General features: G+C 41.0%; 1 protein-coding gene and 1 long non-coding RNA gene across 2 annotated transcripts; one reads left to right on the top strand and one right to left on the bottom strand.

Annotated features, from left to right (window-relative positions):
• Positions 1-10,115: 10,115 nt before the first annotated feature.
• On the bottom strand, positions 10,116-15,615 carry LOC116869726. Its single transcript, XR_004383093.1, has 2 exons — positions 15,248-15,615; positions 10,116-10,798 (listed from the first exon to the last, which is right to left on the bottom strand). It is a non-coding gene; the product is annotated as an uncharacterized LOC116869726 (long non-coding RNA).
• A 3,529-nt stretch (positions 15,616-19,144) lies between these two features.
• On the top strand, positions 19,145-21,878 carry EIF1B (eukaryotic translation initiation factor 1B). The gene is made up of 4 exons (XM_032861129.1): positions 19,145-19,417; positions 20,346-20,509; positions 20,917-21,018; positions 21,442-21,878. Exons 1-4 carry the CDS (start codon positions 19,387-19,389, stop codon positions 21,484-21,486), a joined length of 342 nt encoding a protein of 113 aa, XP_032717020.1. The 5' UTR covers positions 19,145-19,386; the 3' UTR covers positions 21,487-21,878.
• The last annotated feature ends 1,832 nt before the right edge of the window (positions 21,879-23,710 follow it).

The following is a 23,710-nucleotide window of genomic DNA, read 5'->3' as shown; positions in this document are numbered from 1 at the left end:
AATAAATAAAATCTTTAAAAAAAAAGAGAGAGATACAATCTTATGAAGGAAGGAAGGAAGGAAGGAAGCAAGGAAGGAAGGAAGGGAGGAAAGAAGGGAGGGAGGGAGAATGAATCTTGTGTGAGATGGTTTTACCAGCATTATAAACCCATTAAATACAGAAAATATTTCAAGTAAAGTAAGATGGTTGAATATAAGAGTCTTAAAAAGTAGACCTAATGGCCTAAGGAAACATTGAAATATGAAGAGCATGTTATTAGTTAAATAAGATTTTGTAAGAACATGGTAGCAAGCTTGCATCTCAATGTGGCTGTTACCAGAACCTTGTGCAGCCCTGTTAACATAAGGGCATGGTTGGTCTGGAATTACAAACCTTGGTGGGCAGATTACGATATGAGTATATCATATATAAAAAATAATATACTCAAAGAGTAATAGAATCGATTAAGCAGCTCTTATATTGAAGTGAGCTAAGGAAAGAATTCAGGGAAGCTATTATTACAATGAAAATATCAGCATAAATTTGAGACTTGGAAAGGTCACTCTTCTATCCTTGAAATTAGACATAACAACCTCCGGCATCATCCCACTTGCGGAAAACCTATGGGATGATGTAACCTCAACACCGTGGTCACCCTTCCTGCACTGGGGACAAAGGCCGGGCGTGGGGAGTGCTGTCCTTGGAAACAGAACAAGGTTATTGAAATCGCTTTTTATCTCATCTTATTGAGAGGAACACAGAGCTCGGATCACTTAATTTGTCAGTATATTGGGGAAGTAAGGGATCAGTCCTTTCTCATGGTAATGCTTCTTGTCCTTAACTAGAAGTTAAAGCCTCTTTGCCACTTTCTAAATGTATATTATCAGTATCCCTTTCTGAAGAGCCTTTTTGAAATTAGCTGACTTGTACCTATGATGTTGACCTTTCTTTCCCGAGCTGTCAGGGGTCTTACCTTCTCCATCGGAGAGATGCAGGTCTCCATCTCTTCCACTTGATTATCACCAAGTCTCCATTCCCCTGCTGAGCATCCCAAAGCCCCTCCAACCTTACTAACTAAAAGGCAACTCCCACTAGTGGTCTTGGTTATATTTGTGTTATAAAAGCCTGTCATTCTAACATGTTAAAGACTTGCAATGTGGGGGCGCCTGGGTGGCTCAGTCAGTTAAGTGTCTGCCTTTGGCTCAGGTCATGATCTTGGGATCCTGGGATTGAACCCTGCATTAGACTCCCTGCTCAGTGCAGAGCCGCTTCTCCCTCTCCCTCAGCCCCTTCCCCTAGCTTCTGAATGCACATGTACTCTCTCTCTTTCTAAATTTATTTTTTAAAAGCTTGGCAGTGTGGAGGGTTAGTAAACTCTTCTCTCTGTTCCTCCTCCAAAATGGCAAAATCCTGTATTTAAATCCTTATATATTAAATGCCAAATCTATTACTGTAATTATAATAATATATTTATTTGTGATTGATTACCCTAGCATGTCTGGGTTAATAATATACTTTTTATATAGTGATGACTTAGTTTGCTAATATTTTATTTGATATATTGACAGTGAATAGGAGAAACTGGTTTTCACTTTGTTTGAATACATTCTAACAGTTTTGTTGAGATATAATTCATATACCATACAATTCACCAATTCAAAGTATAGAAATCATTGACTTTTACTATATTTACAGAGTTTGTATAACCATCACCACAATTAATTTTAGAACATTCTCATCACCCAAAAAGGAATCCCATTAACAGCAACCAGCATCTCCCCTCACATGTACCCCTAACTTTGGCAACCACTAGTCTACTTTCTGTCTCTATAGACTGGCCAACTCTGGACAATTCACATTAATGGGATCATGTAATATGTGGTCTTTTGTGATTGGTGTCTTTCATTGAGCATAATTTTTTCAAAGCTCATCCTTGTTGTAGCATGTATCCTTCCTATTATGGCTGAATTTTCATGCATATACCATATGTTGTTTATTCATTCATCAGTTAATGGACATTTGGGTGATTTCTGCCTTATGAATAAAACTGTTATAAACATACAAATTTTTCGAGCATATAGGTTTTCATTTCTCTTGGGTATATAAAATATATAGAGACTAGCTGGGTCATATTTCAAATCTGTGTTTAATCTCTTGAGGAACTACCAGGTTGTTTTCTAAAAGACATTCCGTGTTCCTACAAGCAATGTGTGAAAGGTTCAATTTCTCCACATCCTCATCAACACTAGGATCTCTGCTTTTGATTGTAAACATCCTAGTGGGTGTGAAGTGGTATCTCATTGTGGTTCTGATTTGCATTTGATGGCTAATGATGTTGAGCACATTTTTCATGTGCTTATTCACCGTCTGTGTGTATCTTTTTGGAGAAATATCTATTCAAATCCTTTGCCTATTTTTAATTTGATTTTTTTTTTATTATTACGTTGTAAGAGTTCCTTATGTATTCTGGATACAACTCCTTTATCAGGTATATGATTTGCAAATATTTTCTCCCATTCTGTGGGTTAGCATTTCACTTTCTTGATGGTGTCCTTTCAAGCACAAAAGTTTTTTAATTTTGATGATGCCCAACTTATCTTGTTTTCTTTATTTGTGTTTTTGGTGTCATACCTAAGAAACCATTGACTAATCCAATGCCATGAACATATACACTTACTCTTTCTTCTAGGAATGTTCTAGTTTTAGCTCTTACCTTTAGCATTATTGTCCAAGTAGATTTTTGTGTATAATGTGAGTTAAGAACTTCATTCTTTTGCATGTGAATATCCAGTTGTCCCAACACCAACAGTTTAAAAAAACTATTCTTTCCTCCATTGAATTGTCTTGTTACCATTGTCAAAAAAAAACAATTAACCATAAATTTAAGGGTGTTTTTTTTAAAGATTTTATTTATTTGACAGGGAGAAGGCACAAGCAGAGGGGAAGGGAAGAGGAAGAGGCAGACTCCCCACTGACCACAGAGCCCAACGTGGGACTTGATCCCAGGACCCTGGGATCATGACCTGAACTGAAGGCAGATGCTCAACTGACTGAGCCACCCAGGTGTCTCAATTTAAGGTTTTTGGGTTTGTTTGTTTTTTTTCCCTGAGCTCTGAGTTCCAGTCCACTGACCTAGATGTCTCTCCTATGCCAAAACAACACTGTCCTGACTACTGTAGTTTCGGAGTAAGTTTAAAATCAGGAGTATGAATCTTCCAACTTTCCTGTTCTTTTTCAAGATTGTTTTAGCTATATAAATTTCTTAAATATGAATTTTTAAATCTCCATATGAATTTTAGGATCAGCTTTTCAATTTTTGCAAAGAAGCCAAATGGAACTTTAATGGGTATTGTGTTGAATCTGTAGATTAGTTTGGGAGTGGATTACCACCTTAACAATATTATGTCTTTTGATCCATGACCATAAGATGTTTCTCCACTTAATACTTGATGTCTTTTGGGAATGTTACATAGTTCTAAAAGTACAAGTTTTGTACTTATTTTGTTAAATTTATTGCTAAGAATTTTATTAGTTTTGATGCTACTATAAACTATTCCTTTTTTTTTAAGACTTTATTTATCCATTTGACAGACAGAGATCATAAGTAGGCAGAGAGGCAGTCAGAGAGAGAGGAGGAAGTAGGCTCCCCACTGAGCAAAGAGCCTGATGCGGGGCTAGATCCCAGGACCCCGGGATCATGACCTGAGCCGAAGGCAGAGGCTTTAACCCACTGAGCCACCCAGGCGCCCCTATAAACTATTCCTTTTATGTCATCTTTGCTTTTGGAGTTCTAAAATGAGTTAGGAATGTCCATCTTTTTCTATGCTTTTGACATTTTATGTGACATGGGATTTTTGATGTATGATGAACTTGATTATTCAAAACTATTTGGGCTAGGTCCCTTTTTTAGGAAAAGATATATTCTACCTTCTAACTTCTTATAAGTCAATTATAGGAATTTATGAGAAATCATCCTTGCATTTAGATTTTCACATTTACTCCAATAAGGACAGTGCAGAATTGTCATAATTTTTAAAGTTATCTGTATCTGTTACATCTCTTCCTTATTATTAAGGTTATCTTTATCTTTATAAGGCTTCTCTCTCCCTTTCTCTTTCTCTTTTTTTTTTCCTTAAGATTTTATTTTGAGAGACAGAGAGGGAGGGAGCACAAGTAGAGGGAGAAGCAGAGGGAGAAGGAGGAAAGACTCCCCACGGAGCAGAGAACCCAATGTAGTGCTCCATGTCAGGACCCTGAGATTATGACCTGAGCCAAACCCTTAACTGCTTAACCCATAAGCCACTCAGGCACCCCCTCTCTTTTTCTTGATTAGAACTGCCAAGTGTTTGTCTATTTTAAGTCTTTTAAAATAACAAAATTTGGCTTCTTACTGATCAGTAAGTTATACTGATAAACTACTCTTGTTTTTCCTAACTTATTTTTGCTTTTCTCTTCATTATTTTGGGGTTTCCCCCCACATTTTTGGACTTACTTGTTATTCTTTTTCTAGCACTTGAGTTGAAATATAGTCCATTTATTTTCCATATTCTCTCCTAATTATGAGTAATGCTACACATTTTCCCCTAATCCTGCTTTAGCTATATTCCTTAAGTTTGGATGTATATTTTTTTAAAGAATCAATTCTTTAATAATTTATAAATTCAATTTTGATTTCCTATTTAACCCAAGAATTAGAAGTATATGCTTTTTAAAATTTCCAAGTAACACGCCAATGTTCATAGCAGCAATGTCCACAATAGGCAAACTGTGGAAGGAGCTGAGATACCCTTCAACAGACGAATGGATAAAGAAGATGTGGTCCATATACACGATGGAATATTACTCAGCCATCAGAAAGGATGAATACCCACCATTTGCATCGACATGGATGGAACTGGAGGGGATTGTGCTAAGTGAAATAAGTCAAGCAGAGAAAGACAATTATCATATGGTTTCACTTACTTGTGGAACATAAGGAATAATATGGAGGACATCAGGGGAAGGAAGGGAAAAAATGAAGGGGGGGGAATCAGAGGAAGAGACAAACCATGAGAGACTATGGACTCCAGGAAACAAACTGAGGGATTTTTTTGGTGGGGGGGATGGGTGAGCCCAGTGATGGGTATTAAGGAGGGCACGTATTGCCTGGACCACCAGGTGTTATATGCAAATAATAAATCATGGAACACTACATCAAAAACTAATGAAGTACAGTAGATGACTAACATAACATAATAACACCAAAAAAATTCGAAGTAAATAGTTTGTTTTGGCTAGGTTACCTAGCCAAATTTTTGTTAATAACTAATTTATTGAATTTTGATTTTTGGTCAAATAATATATCCTATATGATTTCTATATTTTAATTTTTTTGAGATTCTTTTTATGAAATACACGTGATAGATTTTTGTAAACATGCCATAGGTGTTGGAAACAACTAGTATGTTTTTACATTAGATACAAAGTTTTACACATGCCTATTGGGTCAAATGTGTTAACTATACTACTGAAATCAGTTATATTTTACTTAATTTTTGTTGATCTGTCCATTTCTGAAGTAGATGGATTTCTATATTCCATTAAGACTGCAAATTTATCAATTGCTCCATATTTTTCTCCCCTTTTGCTTTATATGCATTTTGCCAAGTTATTAGGGATATAAAAGTTAATGACTCATTCATGGTTTGATATAATTTGAATCCATATGAACTATTCTTCTTTGTTCTGTTTAATATGATTCTTCTTGAATCCATTTTTCCTGATAACATTATTACACCCTACTTTTCAATTAGCAGTTGCTCGAAATAACTTCTTAAATCTCTCTTTATCATTTGACTTAGAATATCTCATAAATAGAAGCTAAAGTTTTGCAACCATTTCTAAAAGATTTATTATTTATTGTATCATTTTTATTTATTATTATTATTAATTTATTTTAAGGGGCTAGAGAGAATACAGGAAGGAGGGCCAGAGGGAGAGTGAGAGAGAGAATCTCAAGCCGACTCTATGCTGCTGAGTGGGGAGCCCAGCTTGGGGCTCAGTCTCACCACCCTGAGATCACAACCTGAGCCAAAATCAAGAGTCAGAAGCTTAACCCACTGAGTCACCCAGGTGCCCCTTTGCAATCCTTCTTGATTTAATATAATTGAAACCAGAGGTTTCGATTAAAGCATTATAACTAAAAAATATAACACATTTTTTGTGATTACTGATAATTCTTTCTACTTCATTACTATTTAATGTTTTTAATTTACTACATGAGTTCATCTTGCTTTTATCCTTCTTCCTGCCTTTTGCTGGGTTAAAAAATGCATTAAATTTCTATTCTTCTGGAAATTCCCCATAAAATATTTCACTCTCATTACATAACAATATTATTTAGACACAACCACAATTTTTACTGGTTTCTTTATATACTTGCATTCTTTTTGTCCCAATTCTTTCTTTTCTTTGGGACTTTAATTTTTCTGGAGTGTGCCATCAATATTGCCTATGGAAGAAAACTGTGAGTTTTTAAATGTTTTAAAAATTCTCTAAAAGCCTTTATTTTGCCTTTTTTTGCATATTCTTTTACATAAATATAGGGCTTTGGGTTCAAAATCTCCAAATTTTGAAAGCATCCCATCATCTTTAAGAATCCAGTGGTGCCAGTATTTAAACTTGCAGCTTATTCCATCAATTGATTTCCACCTATTTTTCCTTCGGAGGAAGGAAATATCTAATCCATAGATGCTATGTCTTCTTGTCTGGTGCTAGATTTATTCTGCCTTAAAATATATCTTGTCTGACATCATTAGGGACTTTTTGATGGTAAACATGCTGATTTAGCCACCCTGAGCCAACTACGATCCCTTTCTCTTTAAAGATTGTTTAATCTTTCATTATCACGACTACTTTTAATGACCTATTATTCAAATTCTTATTGTAGGTTAAGTAGGTTTCCAGAGATATGCTTTTATTTTTGGCCCATGCAAATATTCATAGTAATGAGTTCTGCTGTAACAGAATTCTACTATTTTCAGTGATAAAAGAATTAAACCCTTCTCACTTAATAATGTTTCAAGTATTTTGTTTATATCACATGTTGCTGATACAACAATCAGCCACTCATAATAATAAGTTGAGATTTTCTTACCAATTTTTCTAAGTGACCTGGACACAACAGAGTGTCCAAAAGGTCCAGAAACATAAACAGTGTATTCATTGTACTTTTTCAGAATGAAAAATAGATAGGACCTGGGGCACCTGGGTGGCTCAGTGGGTTAGGGCCTCTGCCTTTGGCTCAGGTCATGATCCCAGGGTCCTGGGATCGAGCCCCACATTGGGCTCTCTGTTCCGCAGGGAGTCTGCTTCCTCCCCTCTCTCTGCCTGCCTCTCTGCCTAGTTGTGATTTCTCTCTGTCAAATAAATAAAATATTTTTAAAAAATAGATAGGACCTATTGCTTTAAGATTAGAGGTATTTCACCTGAAACGTTTTCTGGGAGTTGAAAAAACATCCTAAGAGCATATTATTTGAAAGTGTAATTAATGTGCTTCTAAAAATGAATTCATCCTTATGTTTCTTGACTTTTCAGACACTCTGTAATTATTTCTGTTTGCTCCAGCTCTGTGAATCATTCAGGTATATTTATCCAATTTCTGTATGAGAGAGTTTGCATACAAGACATCATGGGATTTGGACCAGAAGCCCCGGATTCAAGGCTCAGTCCAAGCACTTACTACAAGCTCTGTGGGTGTGAGCAAGATTTTTAACCCCTCAGAGCCTTAACTTCCTGCTATGCAAACATAAGATAATAAAAACTACTTCGCTTACCTTCGTTTAATGAAATAATACATATAAAAATTCTCGGATTTGGACACTTTTAGCCAGAATGGTTGTATGCCTGGACAATACCATCAAAGTCTTAAGTTTCAAACACTGAAATATATATATAGCATAAGAAACAAGTCTTGCTTTTGTTTGGAGGCCTTAACATTGCAAGATGAAACCAAATTTATTTCTTAAACTGAAATCTGGAAAGGCTATTATTTATATTTGGGGAAAAGGCAACTCATTATCAGGACAACAATTTACAGGTGACCTAGCGTCTCCACATCACATATGGCTCCAGTTAAGCTAAAAATCAAGAATATCAGTCATCACAAACAAAAGAAAAGGTGGAAGAGAGTCCAAATAAATATTTCCCCATAGCTATCAAATACTGTGAATGAATTAAAAAAAAACCTATAGTAACAAAAACATTTTTGTTTTTTACTTTACTATTTCAAGAGAGCTTTACATACATTATGTCATTTGATTTTCCTAGCAAGTAGGTTTGGCAAGTATACCTTTTTTTTTTCTTCCATAATTTACAAATGAAATTGATATTCAGAGAGACGATATTACATCCATGAAGTCATATACCTGGTCAACAGAGGTAGCCCTTGGGCCTTTGGTTATTAATATTAATCTGCTTGGAGAGAAGCTCCCATAATGGACCCCCACTAACCAACTCTCCAAGCCAATCGCCACCTTCCTTCTGTAGAACGTTCCCCCTACCCCGATGCTGCTGCCTAGCTGGGCCCTGACACGTCTAGCCTCCACTATGTGAAACAAAGGCTTACCAAGAGTCAGTTAAGTTTGTTCCCACAATTATGTTTGCAATTTGACATGTTAATGTAATTATTTAATTCCAATAAAATGAAATGGATTCCATGAATAGAAAAAGAAAGACAGTTGTCATTTCTAGGAGAAATACATTGACAACTTTGGAAAAATTAAATAAAAGTGAATTGCTAATGAGAATTTTGGCCAAGTAAAGTGCAAATAAGGCCAACAAAGTAGAAGCAAACTCCCTGCTGAGCAGGATGCCTGTTGGGGGCTTGATGTGGGACTTGATCGCAGGACCCTGGGATCATGACCTGAGCCTAAGGCAGATGCTTAACCGACTGAGCCACCCAGATGCCCCTTAAGTTCTTACTTTAAATACACAAAAACAGAGGTGTCTCGGTGGTGTAATCAGCTAAGTGTCTGACTCCTGGTTTTCATGAGGTCAAGACTTGCCTCGGGTTTCCTGACCAGTGGGGAGTCTGCTGAAGACTTTCTCCTTCTCCCTCTGCCCCTCTCCCCCAAGGCTATCTCTCTCTCTAAAATAAATAAATAATAGATTTTACTAAGTAAATACACAAAAACAGGACACTCTAACCAATATATTATAGGTAGAATTTGTGATACCAAGGAACTCCAATCAGTAAGCCAATAATCAGAAAAAGGTCTTAGCCCAATATTGAAAGATTATCAAATTATATATTTTAGCAAAATATAAAGCACAGTATGTCTATCACTGCAGCCAATCTTTACCAAACTTTTTTGATTAGCCAAAAAAATACCGGGAAAGAGTGTCTAATATACTACAGGTTCCAGATTTCTCCCCACAAACCATAAGGTCCCCAGAACCCACAGGTCCTGCTGGGTGAAGAGAGAATGCTGCCAAAGAATTTGCTTTTCCAGAACTTAATGCAAAATGCAATACACAACATTGCCGCTCTTTGCTCTTCTTGCCACTATGTAATGAGAGACTCCAGCACAGGAAGTCCTCTCTGCTGAAATCGGTGAGGTTTTAAGGGAGGCAGTTAAATCACTCTGCAGGATAAGGTACCAAAAAAGGTTCATTGTCCCCTGGCAAGTGGTTTCCTTGCCCAGAACACAGAGAGAGGAAGAGTGATGGGAGGGGTCTCAGGAGGAGGTGACCGTACCTAACCCTGAACTTGGAAGTTGATCCCCAACCTGTGTGCCCCTTGGGTTCTCTCTAATTTTCCCATAAAAGTGCTACACATTATAACCCTGTGTTAGCAGTAGTTAGGGAAGTAAGGGAGGAGGAGCAAAGAATTCTTTGGGGCAAAGAATTCAACCAGAGTAAGAATTGAAAGTGGGAGAGTATCAGAAGGAAGCAGACCTCTGCAGAATCCTTGGAAATTGTTAAGTAGGGTACCAGATGCCCCGCAGTTACGTGGGATAAGACTTGACTCAGTTTATTAACAAAAGGAAAAAAAGAAACCATAATCTCAGAAGACACAGTGCTTGGGTATGCCTGCATTACATGTTTATGGAACTTATGAACAACAGACTTTCCATGTTTGACAGAAGGCAAATCGGGACAAAGTCTCAAAGACATTTTTATTGTGCCTGGCTTCAAATGAAAGCATAGTGTCCGAATGTCATTCTACAAAGTCCTAACTGTGCTGGTTATTTCTAAAAACATGGTGGGAAGAAGAACTTAGGAGTCTGTAGACAAGGCACATACAGAGAATACCCTCTTCAGGCACTTACTGTTTGTACTCCAGAGCTTTGAAAAGCGAGTACATAATTATTACTTGGTACGAATCTGTGATAAGTTAATGTTAAAATTCCGCTGAGGAAAAAACACAAAATGCCTGTGTATTTGGATTCCTTTGATCATCTATCTGCTTTGATTTTTCATAGCTCAAAGTATTTTCTCCCTTTCCTCCTTCCTTTGTTTCTTTGCTTCATTCCGGAATGACAGGGAGGAGAGAATACTGGACACTTGGAGATGAGCTTCTCGGAGGAAAAAGAACAGCTTTCCAGGAGTAATACAACTGTTTTTGCTTCTAAGACCAGTTAGGCAAGTCTCTGAGGAGTCTTATAAATAGACACTGGGATACAAAACAGCACAGCTTGACAACATTCTGTAAGACAGACGACAGTGAGTGTCATTTGGGCCGTTTCCTCCCCTATCTCTCAGCACAGGCGGATGACATCACCCCGACAACAACTCAGCAAGACCAGTTCTCCAGAGGGCAGCAGTGGCAGGAACAAACTGAAATGAAACACACAATCTCAGTTCATCTGCTGACCTGATTTGATCCAGGGCTGGACTCTGGAAAATCTAGAACATCACCCTCCACCACGTTTCCATCAAACTACTGACAAAAATTGGGCAGCAATGAATACATTGCTGGGAAAATGAACACTGGGAGCTCAGATGCCTAATTTTAAAAGTGGATCGTGACCAGATTCAGGAAGTCCTTGCTGCCAGGCGTCAGCCTTTCAGCTGCTTGTTTAGGCAGTAGTCTAAGAGGTCCAAAGGGAGAAGCATGGGCTGGGGAGGCAGGGCAGTACCTATTTGCCAACCAGCATGAAATTAGTTTAAGAATTTAACATGTATGCTTGCAGTTATGGACATCAGCTGGAAGTCAACCCCCCAACATATATAACTACATCATAAAGAGCCAAAGAATGTTCATGGGATTTCAGACTTTTTAAATTTGAACTTTAGGAAGTCTGCTTCCAGTTTCAGGGTGAGAGTCCAGACATGCTGTTTCCAAGGCAGACAATAAACAAGGCAAAATGTGATCAACTCTTCCCTTTAAAACTCCCATGGGTGGGGGCGGGGTGGCATGGAGGGTGGGGATGGCACCTGGGTGGCTCAGCTGGTTAAGCAGCAGCCTTTGGCTCGGGTCCTGATTCTTGGGTCCTGGGATCAAGCCCTGCATCGGGCTCCCTGCTCAATGGAGAGCCTGCTTCTCCCTCTCCCTCTGTATGCCGCTCTGCCTACTTGTGCTCTCTCCCTATTCTCCATCAAATAAATAAAAACCTTAAAAAATATATGTAAATAAAACTCCCATAGGCCACCATCTGTCACTGGTGTTTATTGCAAAGTCGTGACGAGCCCAAGGCAACTGATGGACATCTGCCCTGCCATGTGGCCTCTGAAGTGAGAGACACAAGGTATCGTCAGTTTGTTTCTGGCATGTCCTCCCACAACCCACATTGTAGCCGGCCCAACTCTCCTGGACCACAGCACAGAAGGCATGATCCAGGCCACAGACAGCACCAACAGGGGTCACGAGGAAAGTGCGTGCCCAGCCTCCTTGAGTCCTGGGGTTTTCATTCACAAGCACTCTTTGTCTGGGTTCCACTTCATTTAACTGAAAACCCCAAACACCAGAGGCTTAAGCACATGGGGTTTCTTCTGCCACAGAATAAGGGCAGAGACAGGCAGTACACGGCCCCGGGCTCCCTCTATCATTCTGAGCTACCAGCTGCAGCCCATCCACATGGCAAGGTCACCTCACCGCCCAAGATGGCTGCTGCACTTCCAGCACCCTGTCTCCTTTCTAGGCAGCAGGCAGGAAGCAGAAAGGAGAGCAAATGGACACTTTTCTGAACCGAGTCTGCTTCCTTTAAGTGATTTTTTGGGAAAGCTCCCTCAACATTTCTGCCTACGTTGCATTGGCCACATCCAGCAGGGAAGACTGAAATGCGGGGCACACTGCAGCCCAGAATAAAACTGGAGATCTTTTTTACTATGAAAGAAGGGGAGGATGGATATCATGTAGCAACCCGCAATCTCTGCCACAAATCCCAGTGCACAGAATAGCAACACACAGAATGGCAACTGCTGATGTATTATGTACACTGGGCTAACCCAACTCAGAAGAAGAGCCAAAAATTCTCTACCAGCAGATGCTCTCTCCAGCCAAACAGTTCAATTTCACTTTTTAATACAAGACACAAATTCCTTCCTTCATGACTCTGCCCTTTCACTTGGCACTAACTCTTCCCAAAAATGTTCCCGAAGATGGAACAGTCCAGGCCTGTCATGTTTGGCTCCACCTCTTTTTCTTTCCTTTTTAAAAAAAATATTTTCTTAACTCACTGGTTTTTTTTTTGTTTGTTTGCTTTTTGGGTTTTTTCCATCATAATTCTATTCACACAGTTCCATTCACATTGTCCCACTGCCTGGGCAATCAGAAGTCAAATATCTACAGATTAGCCTTGACGGATTGTTTTTTGTTTGTTTGTTTTTTTACAATAAGCTGTCAATGTAGATTTTTTCAAGTGCAGACAGAAGTCTGAATTTTCATATGAAATATGACAGCTAATTTACCTTTTTTAAAACAATGGGTGGGCCTCTGTTTGACCAAGTCCTAAACTCCACTTGGGTCCGTGCTGCTGTGCCTTGGCTTTCCTCACTTTGGTTGTCATATGGACGCAATTCTTTCCACAGAGCATCCTGCCTGCCTTTTCCTCCCTGTCCTGCCTCCTTCCCTCCATTCCTTCCTCTCCCTCCTTCCATGTATCTGTTTGTAACTGAAGTAACTGATTTTCTTCCTACTGACCTACAGATTTCTTTACTGAAATACTCTTCTGATCAATACTTCCCTCTCAATATCTAGTTTTGATATGCGACTACAGACACTCTTTCAAAATCAGTCCTACATCTTAAAATCCACCCCACTTCTTTCCCACTACCCCTTGACTCTCAGGAAGCTCGAGCTGAAGAAAATGCATAAAAGTCTCCATCATGCCTTCTCTAAGTCTCTAGCAAGAGGCTGCCAGCCAAGGCCGCCAGCATTTAGTGAGTCAGGCAGTGTTCTGGACAACTGATAATGGCAAAGACAATGTGCACTCAGCCTCCATGATAAAGGGACTATAAGAAATAAAAGGTATGTAATAAATTCAAGAACTGTGCCTCAGCTAAGGTAGAGCAATAGCTCTGAATTTTGTAAAGAAGCTAGAAATTCATATATTTTCCTGAAGAAAATAAATTTTATACAAAATATGACATGAATTCACTTTCTTAAAAAACAAGCAGGGGGCTTATATTTGCAAACTTTGACCTCCAGCACATACCAAATTACCGCCTAATTGATTCAAACATAGGTCTCTTTTCACAGCACCTGGCAGGGCATGAAGCTCTCAATAAAGGCTGACTGATTGATGCTATCACCTGGTCAACAGACTCACTTGTACTCTTGGGGGAGGGGGCGGGGATTCAGGACTCTCTCAGAAGCTGGATGAGGTTAAGGAACTGAGAAATATTTCCTCGGTTATGATGAAGGGAAAATCTAATTGCTTTTTTATTTCCAATCAATTAGAGCAGTGTGGTTTTATACCTAATTTGTTATCAACAAAAATCCCGGCATTATGAAAAATTAGCTTTGGCGTACACTTTAAGCCAGACTTAGTGACTTTTTTACTCCTGAATGATTTTAGGTCATTTGTCAGCAACCACTGAAACCGTACTTCACCAGTCCATGTTCTGTTCACTGGTCCATGTTTTCAATTGGCCAGATTTGCCTATTCTTTTCCTGTAAAAATACTAATAAACATAGTATGACCCAAACTGTATGCTTAACCTCCATAAAAGAGTAAGAATGTAGGAGAAAAGTTTCCCTGCTCTAAAATAGTAAGGAATAAATAATATTTAGAAATACACATTCCTAAAAGCCTGGGGTGCCAGGTGGGGGGGGGCTCAGTTGTTTAAGTGTCTGCCTTCAGATCGGGTCATGATCTCAGGGTTCTGGGATTGAGTTCCTGCATTGGGGTTCCCTGCTCAGTGGGGTGCCTGCTGCTCCCTCTCTCTCTGCCCCTCCCCCCTGCCTGAACTCACTCGTTCTTTCTCGCTCTCTCTCTCTCCCTCGTTCTTGCTCTCTCACGCGTGCATGCTCTCTCAAATAAAATCTTACAAAAAAGAAATAGAAATACACATTTCTAAAAGTCCTGAAGCACAGGTTTTTAATACTATAAGAAATACACCTTTGGTGGATAAAAAAATGTGCACACACGTACACTTACACCACTGTATCATATCCATATGGCCAGGTCACTGCACTGTTCAAGTGTCAGACATATTGAGAGCAAAGGGTTTAATCTCAGGATGGATGCCAAGGAGAAGCTCATTCATTCATTCAAAAATACACTTACTGGACTTTTGCTGTCAACCAAAATGAATCTACTGAATTTACTCTCCAACTGAAATAACCAAAACACAGGACACAATATAAACAACAGTGTTTCAAGAAACTCTGAATCAAAGGACAGCAATCCCTAAAAGATAGAAAAGGAATGCGGTGAGCCCTGCGATTGCCCTAGCTCACTGCCTTGAAAGAGTTTCAAGGAAAACACAGGCAAAGCCCAGCCGGCTCCCTACGTTTAGCAGTAAAAGTCAAGAGCCCAAGACAGTTAGAGTTCACAGAGTACTGGAAAGAGCTTCAGAGAGAGGGGAAACTCCAAAGAGCTCTTTGGCTCTCCTCCAGGATTTAGCACAATCCTGATCAGCCCAGGAATGTAAGGTAACCACGTGAAGCCTAGGAAGAAACCACCCAGAAGGTTAGGGCAACTGCATGCAACACCCACACAGGATAGTGCGTATACATCCCTTGCTATTTTGGAACACGCGCAAATATATGGAAAGAATTTGTTACAGGGGATTGGTTTATGTACTGTGAGGGATCGTTAGGCGGCTTCTATAAGACTGTACATCTGTATCTGATGCAGAGTCCACTGGGAAGGCAAGGGAAAGAAGAGGAGATCCAAGCAAGCTAGAACCCTGCATGCATAAGCTGGAAAGCTGAGGATGGACTGAAACTCATACTCTTTCCTCTTGCCTCAGAGTTTGAATGCAACGTATACAGCAGAGGCAGAACCTCGTGTCCCACCCAGCACGGGGTTGCGTGCATCAGTTTGGGTCCTTTGAGAGGCAGACACTGAGACGGGTCTGGACGTGCAGGAGATTTATTGGTGGAACACCTGCGGGGGAAAGAGGAAGGAGTCAGACGAGGTGACCCTACAAAGGAGAGAGGGAAGAAGGGGTGAATAAGAGTCTTCGATCTCAACCCAAGGCTAGGAACGTTCAGCCAGGCCCACGGAGAGTCCATGATGAAAGTTGCCAACGGTTGAGTCCCTCTTCTGGAGAAGAGGCCTGCACTGGATCCTTGTCACATGCAGTCACTGGCTGGGAGCAGCTGGTAGGAAGTGTGGCCTCAGCGGGACTCCAGGTTGAATTCACAGCGCAGTGGCTGGGGCTGTTGATCAATTATGCTCACTGAAGCAGGACATCTGAGTGGCGCGTTCTCACCAGCACACCACAGAAGGATGGATGAGGACCCAAGTTTCTAACTAGAGAGCACATTTTCATAACTAGCAGATATAAAAAACAGCGGCATAAAACCCACCATTGTTTTTGCAGTAGGCAAACTGGTGTGGATGCTGTCCACTACATCACAGTGTCCCCTTTATGAGGGCCCAAGAAAAACAGCTCCTGTGGCTCAGGGCCCGGCAAGGTCATTCCTCCTGCGCAACTGGTATGTTTTCATCCTGTAGCTATGTGTATTTTTGTCGCTGATTTTCTTTTTGTCTTAACCGTTAGGAAATTAAGACCCAGACCTGGGTTTTAACTCTAGCTTTGGGGCTTTCATTTTTCAGCTCTTCTACCTTTTTTCTACTCTTTCCTGATTTTCAACACTACTCTTCTCTGCAAGGGATCCATACTCCTTTCTGAAATAAGGCAGGAAATAATCACCTTCGACTAGGCTAGTAACTACGAGAACTAAAAAGACCAGATTTTAAATGCTTCAGTTTATTCCTTTTATGATAACTTTGCATAAAGGTCAATCCTTTCGCTCTCAACCAGCCCTAATAGAAATAGTGAGCCGTCCACAGGTAATTTTAAATTTTCTAGTGGCCACATTTTAAAAAGTAAAAAGAAACAGGTAAAATTGAAACAATTTAAATCTTTGAAAGGCCAGTGTGTACTTCATAGGTAGAACCTGTATCGGAGTTGCATCAGGCCCACGGCAAATGCTCACTGGCCAGATGTGTCAAGTGGTTCCTGTATTGGACAGTGTCAGTCTAAAAACAAAGCTACCAATGAACAAAGAGTCCAAAAAATTTTTAAGATAACAATCACAATTGTACCTAACCTATATAGTTGGCTTTTATTGAAGATTTCCGTGGTTCTAGGGGTTTCTGATTCAATACTAGCAAGTAAAAAGGAATTCTCCTCCCAGGGGTAATGATCATGAAATCCCTAAGATACTGGATTTTTTTTTAACTTCTATATGTAACTTTGTTATCTGATTCTTGACTGGGCCACCCCTGTCTACTGAAAAAAAAAATGTAGTATATAAAATGGTTATGGACATCTAGTAAGAAACAGACATGCATTTTGTTTATCCTATATTTCATCTACAGTAGTATTAAAAATTACTTCAAAGCATGTGTATAGAGCTGTAAGACCAAAGAACAGAAACCTTTCTAACTGTGATCAACAAATGAACAACAAACAACAAAAAATGCTTAATTCTCCTTGCTTGGGGACCAGCTCTAACACTTAAACCTAAGTTTGGAGAAAAAAAAGAGTATTATTCATTTACATCAAAATTAGAAGACTAAAAATGTAGTAAGATTCCTGAGAGTTATGAATTGGATTTTTTTTTAAAGATTTTATTTATTTTTGAGAGAGAGAGAGAGAGAGAGAGAGAACGAACATGCACTCCAGCTGGGGAAAGGGGTAGGCAGAAGGAGAAGCTGACACCACCACCCCACCCCGCCCCCCGGCAATGAGCAGGGAGCCCAATGAGAGACTCCATCCCAGGGCCCTGAGGTCATGATCTGAACCAACTGAGTCACCCAGACACCCATGAACTGTATCTTTTAAGGCAATTTATTTAACCTATGAGAGCCGCCATTTCCACATATTTTCAATACAGTTATATCACAGAATGGCTATGAAGATCAAGAATATATTGTGTATAAGTCCAACAGACAAATACTAAGCACTCAGTGAGAACATCATTTTTAATCACAAAAGGTTATTAAATCCGGGTATTCTTAATTTGGGGTTTACGGACCTCTAGTCCATAGATAAAATGGCAGACTGGGGGGAACCCCAAAAACTGAATAGATTACATCAATATTTTCACTAACCTCTAATCAAAATTTAGCATTTCCCCATTATGAATACTGGCAAAAAACAGTATTAGAAGAACCTGCCGCTTTGCACTACAGAACAAGTATTTTCACATCACATTTCTGATGTCACAAGCCTCTCAAAATACCTTTCATCACCTTTTTGAAATTCTAGTACTTGTTAAACCTACTACTAGATCTTGTTAATCAATGCATTAGAAAAGAAACAATACTGTGTTGCCAACATATTGTTTTTAATTTCAGTATAACTAGTTTGCTTTGTAATACTCCATGTTTTATTTTATGCACTTAAAGCATGATTCTGAGAAGGGCTCCCTAGGTTTCACAAAACTGCCATGGCTCGAATAAAGTTTAAGAATCCCTAAAATTTAGTCTCTCTGTTTCTTTCCAGAAAGCCAACCAAGTTTGATAACTGAGCACCTGCCTGGGTGAGCCCATTCCCAAAGTCTCAGGTTTGTTTTCTATGTGTGTAGCTCTGTCAATAAGCTGTTGCAGCCCTGGTACCTGACTCTATCAATTAACCTGTTTGCTGAGCTCACCTTCAATCTATTGCTGGCACCTACCCTCTTCAAGGTTCTGTGTCCAACTTGACAGGCTGGTTTTTTGGTATGTTCGGATGACACTCACTGGCCCTCGCGGGATGTCGGGCTCCTGGTGAAGCTGCGCGGTGATTTTGCGGTGTGGTCCCAGACCAGTAGCATCAGCATCTCCCGGCAGCTTGGTATATTTGCCAATTCTTGGGTCACACCGCAGACCCAAAACAGAAGCTCTGAGGTCTATCAATGCGTGTTTTATCAAGCCCTCCGGGAGATGCACGCGGGAGTCTGAGAACCACCGCAGCTAGGGAATGGGAGGGCAGCCCAACCGGGGGCGGGGGTTGAGGATGGTGCAAGGAGCTCTCTCACCTCCAACCTCCGTGGGGACTGACGCTGCTTGTCCAACCGGGGCCAGGGGCCGGGGTCAGATTGGGGGGCCGGTATTGCGATGCAGGAGGTGCTGAGCGGCCTAATGAGTCGAAAGCCAGGGATAGGGTGCTTGTTTTTCTTCTGCACCCCGGTTTTAATTATGTTACTCCAAGCCTCGACGGTAACTGACAAAGAAGGTCCCCTCCATACCAACCCCTTGGCGCCGCCGCTGTATGGCAAGAGAAAAGGAGTCAGGAAGAGCGCCTGGGCACGCGGTAGTGCATGGCCCCCCAAACCCGAGGGCTCTGCCCCGACGGCCCCGCAGCCCCCTGAATTCTTCCCCCGCCTCTGCAGGAGCGGGAGGTCGTGCTCCCTGCCGGGAATTGCGGTCCCGGAAACCCGCCAATCCCAGGCTGGACGGGCTCAGCCGCCTCCAGAAAACTACAAATCCCAGGATGCCCGGCGCGGGTGTGTCACGAGGGAGGGGCGGCGGGCGCGGCTAAATAGCCTCCATCGGCCATTTTGTGGGAGAAGCCACAGCGCCGCCTCTTCTCTCGCGTCTTCGCCTCCGTGGCCGCCGCCTCTTCCTCCGCCTCCTCCTTCGCTTCTTCCTGCCTCCTCCCGGCTTCCGCCGCCGCCGCCGCCGCTCTAGCCGAATCCCAGTCCCGGGGCGAAGCGTCTCTTTATTTATTTACGTTTTCTCGCCACTGCAGCCGCCAGACACGGTGATCCGGGCGGGCCCCGCAGGAATTTTATCCCCTCACCGGCCTCACACTAGTATCGCATGTCCACTATCCAGAACCTCCAATCTTTCGGTAAGATCAGGCCGCCATCGCCCACTGCCCCCGCGCGCCTCCCGGCCGGCCGCCACTACCCGCCCTCGCCGGGGCCGCTGGCCGCCCCGCAGCCCCGAGGGGCCCCCTGCTGCCCTCCCCGCACCCCGAGTGGGGCTTTGTCTCGGCGCCCAGAAAATGGCGACTGGGCCCCTGGCGACCCCCTCCCCGAGGACGGCTGCGGCCCCCGCTCCCTCCTCGCGGAACCCCCTGCCCCGGCTCCCGCCTCTGCCAGCCCGGCCCGCCGCTCCCCGACCTGCCTTTCCACTCGCTAGGGGTTGCCAGGCCCGGGGCTGGGGATCGGCGTCCATCGGCGGTCGGAGGGGACTCGGAGCAGCTCTCTCGGGCATTTGGTTAAAGAAGCGGATCCGGCCCTCTGATCTGTCACAGGGCTGCGGTCCAGCTTCTCTGTTTGCGTAGTAATTTGTAAAATTACGCCTCTTGACAGATATGTCTATGTGCGTCTGTGTATATGTGGGTTTCTTTTTCTTGTTTACTTGTGAAGGGCACCGTTACGGTTAAATGATTGGGGTGGACACGTTTGACTGTTTTGTTGTCATCAGAATGTAATCGAGATGACGCACATTTTTATAGTAGCTATAAAATTACGGTTTTTTGAAAGCTCTTTTCTCATTAGAGGACTGCGTTCAATGATAACAATCTGCCAGTAACAACGTTTTCTATTCACATGTCCGTGGACGTAGCTGTTTAAATTTTTCCTCTTTTTGTGAGAGTGCCTTGGTGGTTTTCTTAATACCTCCCCCCATCGCCCCCTCCCATCCCCACCCGCAAAAAAAGCAGAGGCACTAGAACCTTCTTTGCTGCTAGATTGTAGTGTGTCCTACATCTGGAAATGACTGACTAAAAGATGTTTTTCTGGTTTGGAATGTTTTTTTGTATCCCTTTGCAGACCCCTTTGCTGATGCAACTAAGGGTGACGACTTACTCCCGGCAGGGACTGAGGATTACATTCATATAAGAATCCAGCAACGGAACGGCAGAAAGACACTGACTACTGTCCAGGGCATTGCAGATGATTATGACAAAAAGAAACTTGTGAAAGCTTTCAAAAAGGTAAAGGTGTTGGGAAGAAAAGGTTAAACTGTAGTTATTGGTGACTCCTGAATAGGACACCTTTCCCTGACTTTTAATCAGTATGGGTGAAAATGGTTGGACCTAAGAAAGCCGTGTTCATTCTGTTAACACCCAGATATTTGTGTTGTCTCCCAGTTTAAAATAATATTTTCATGGCTTTCAGACAAAATGAAAATATTCAGTTCTTGATGTTCCAAGTGAAATCATTTCCTTTATGTTTCCTGCTGATTCACTTGCAAATTAATTTGGGAGCGCTGGGGATTACAGGAGACAAAACCTGTTTGTTAAACATGATCAAGTCTACCGAAGTAGTCAATAGTAGTCTTATGGTGAAAATAAAACCTCATTGTATCTGACTCAGTTATGTTAAACATACACTTCTCCAGAAATTCGCCTGTAATGGTACTGTGATTGAACATCCTGAATACGGAGAGGTTATTCAGCTTCAAGGTGACCAAAGGAAAAACATTTGCCAGTTTCTCTTGGAGGTGAGTGGCTTGGGTGCTTTATGTACAACCTTGAGATTTCTTCCAAAATTGTATTGAAGGGCAACATGAATTATGAATTATTTCCTCCTAGTTAAAAGAAAGAAAAGAAAAATCGTGTGAATGAGGTAAATTGATAGAGAAGTACAAAGTTGGTACTTATTTTGAAGGCAGTAGAACCTTTGTTCACTTACGTTATCATTCGAATGACCTGATCATTCCTGTACCTACATTGTCAGTTGAGTTTGGGGGCATATCAAGGTGTTTAAGTGTGTGTGGAATTGTTTAGTGTTAACAGTTAATACTGTAAGTAACAGTGTTGCAATAGACTATTAACAATGATTCTTTTTATAATCAGCGCTCCATGTTTTCTTAGGGATGAAATAGATAAATTTCTCCGTGATTCTGTTAAATTTTGTTTTGCAGGTTGGCATTGTCAAGGAGGAACAGCTTAAGGTTCATGGATTCTAAAATGAACCTAAATACGTGGAGAATTTCTTGAATAATTTTGTTCTCTAAACCCAGTTTGGCTGCCTTGTGAAATGATTCTCTGCAGTAAACGGACTTTTCATGTATTTAATCATTCAAACTCCCATTCACACCTGCATGATTACAGAAAACATGGGGTATGTAGGTTAGTAACACATAAGAAAATTGCAGTAAGATGGTAATGAAACCCCGTATTCATCTTAACATGTTTCCAATGGAAAATATTTTGTTTTGAGTGTTTATTTGTTTATTGTTCAGTTTATTTTTTTTCACTTGATTAAATGTTTTTTGTTGTATTAAACCATGTATGTTGCAGCTTAACAATAAAGAAACATCTATGAATCCTTTGTGAGCAATTAGGCTCCCAAATCTAAGCAAGTAAATACACATATTTCGTCTTTCATAGGTGGAGTTCTCATTCTGCAAGTTTTTTTTGTTGTTTTTTAAATAAGGAGCCCCTAGGTGGCTCAGTTGTTTAAGCATCTGACTCTTGATTTCAGTTCAGGTCTTGGCAAGTATTCTAATTAGTTTTTACGTACAGTTAAACCAAAAGATGGAGGGTTGCATTTGTTATATAACTTGTGTTCTTCATTTACTGACTTACTAGGAACAGGAGTATAAGCTCGGCCAGAGCCAATAACACTATTTATGAGAATAGTGTTAAACTTTCAAAGAGAATATGAAGTACAATTTAAATTCAGAAGTATTAACACATGGAATTCTTTTATATGTTTTTATTGATGTTCCTGGGCTGCCAACATAAATCTGTCCCAGTATTATGCCAGATAATACTGAAGGCTCCTGACAGAAAATAAGTTTAGTCACAGGCACTGTCCTGCAAGTGTTGATGGGTGGGATCACTGTCATACAGATGGAAGACAGAGGTGCAGAGATTAATTTACCCAGAGTGCCAGGAAGTGACTGAATTGGGGTGCCAGCTCAGGGCTTCCAGGCCAGAAAATTCATGTTCTTTCACTACATGGGTTTCACCAAAGGAAATGAGAACCATAGGTGACAATGCTTGGGGGTTGGGGCAGCTCTTAGAAGATTTCTGCAACTCTTCTTTTTGAGTTACAAGCCTCTGCTTTTTATGGAATAGTAATAATTTGCTCCATTATACAAGCTATGTTATTAAATCCATTTCACCAAGACCAAAAAAAAAAAATGCATCCATAAATGCATAATCCAGCTTAATGTGGTGGAATAATGTGAGAAGTGTTTCACTCAGGCCACCACCATGTTCTGTACCAGCTGAACGCTTGCCCCTATTTTAATAATACTGCTTTTGGAAAAGCAAAATTGGCCACCATAGTTTACCTCTTAAAGACACTAAATAGGCTTTGTTATTTCCTTATCCTGTGCTACTCCCAAGAAAGACTGCGACTGTTAAGTGTGAGTATACCAGCATATAGTGCTAACTTTGAGAAGCTCTTTCTGAAAAACAAAATTTGATCAAGAACAAGCAGTTTAAGAGCATTTTCCAGCTAACCTGAGAAATCCTTGTTTTTATACCTGTAATGTTTTGTAAGGATTCCACCTCTAGTTGAGATGTGCCATGGAAACTGTTTATGAAAACGATAAAGCAGAAACCTAAGTTAACATGTGTGTTCAAGAGTTGCCTCCTCATTGTAATGTTTTAAAATAGGGGATCCAAGCTAGTGCCCAGGAGATAATTGACCTTTAAAACTGAACAAAGACAGGGAAGAGAGAAACCTCACAAGAAAGGCCCCTCTTCTTGGCACCCGTAGGTAAGCTCTCCATAATCAGTGTGTCAGGCCACTCCCACTGGATGAATGAAAAGCCTCTGGTGCAAAATGATTTCTTTGAGGAGTGCCTCTCTTGATCTCCCTCCACCCCATGAGCCCCAGACACCTGACTGGACTTCTCACCTGCAGGGCAGTCCCTATCCTCAGAGCAAGAACAGGTCATGTACCTTTTCCTTCTTTCTAGTGTTTGCAATGCAATGGAAATAAAGGATGTAATTAAGATCTATGGATTTCCACAATTTGCTGAAACTTCGTCAAAGAACTTAGAATATCATTGTCATGTGGAAAAACTGACTGGCAGCCTTGGAGGTACCTAAGAGCAGGGGAGCAAGGCTAACTGCTCTTGTCTGTTTCAGAGGCAAAAAGGACTAGGCAGCCCTGTATAACTGAGGAGGGAAAATAGATTAAGTCTTAACGTAGCAAAAATAACCAGCCTGAGG

This window comes from Lontra canadensis, unplaced genomic scaffold (assembly GCF_010015895.1).
Source record: "Lontra canadensis isolate GAN:19392208 unplaced genomic scaffold, GSC_riverotter_1.0 scaffold20, whole genome shotgun sequence".
Lineage (NCBI taxonomy): Eukaryota > Metazoa > Chordata > Mammalia > Carnivora > Mustelidae > Lontra > Lontra canadensis.
This window is presented reverse-complemented; position numbering and strand designations above follow the sequence as displayed.

Excerpts from the sequence above, each read along its gene's own strand:
- EIF1B (XM_032861129.1), top strand. The coding sequence starts at position 19,387 with ATGTCCACTATCCAGAACCTCCAATCTTTCG. Across the intron at positions 20,510-20,916 it reads TTGTGAAAGCTTTCAAAAAG|AAATTCGCCTGTAATGGTAC; the intron begins GTAAAGGTGTTG and ends ACACTTCTCCAG. Across the intron at positions 21,019-21,441 it reads TTTGCCAGTTTCTCTTGGAG|GTTGGCATTGTCAAGGAGGA; the intron begins GTGAGTGGCTTG and ends TTTGTTTTGCAG.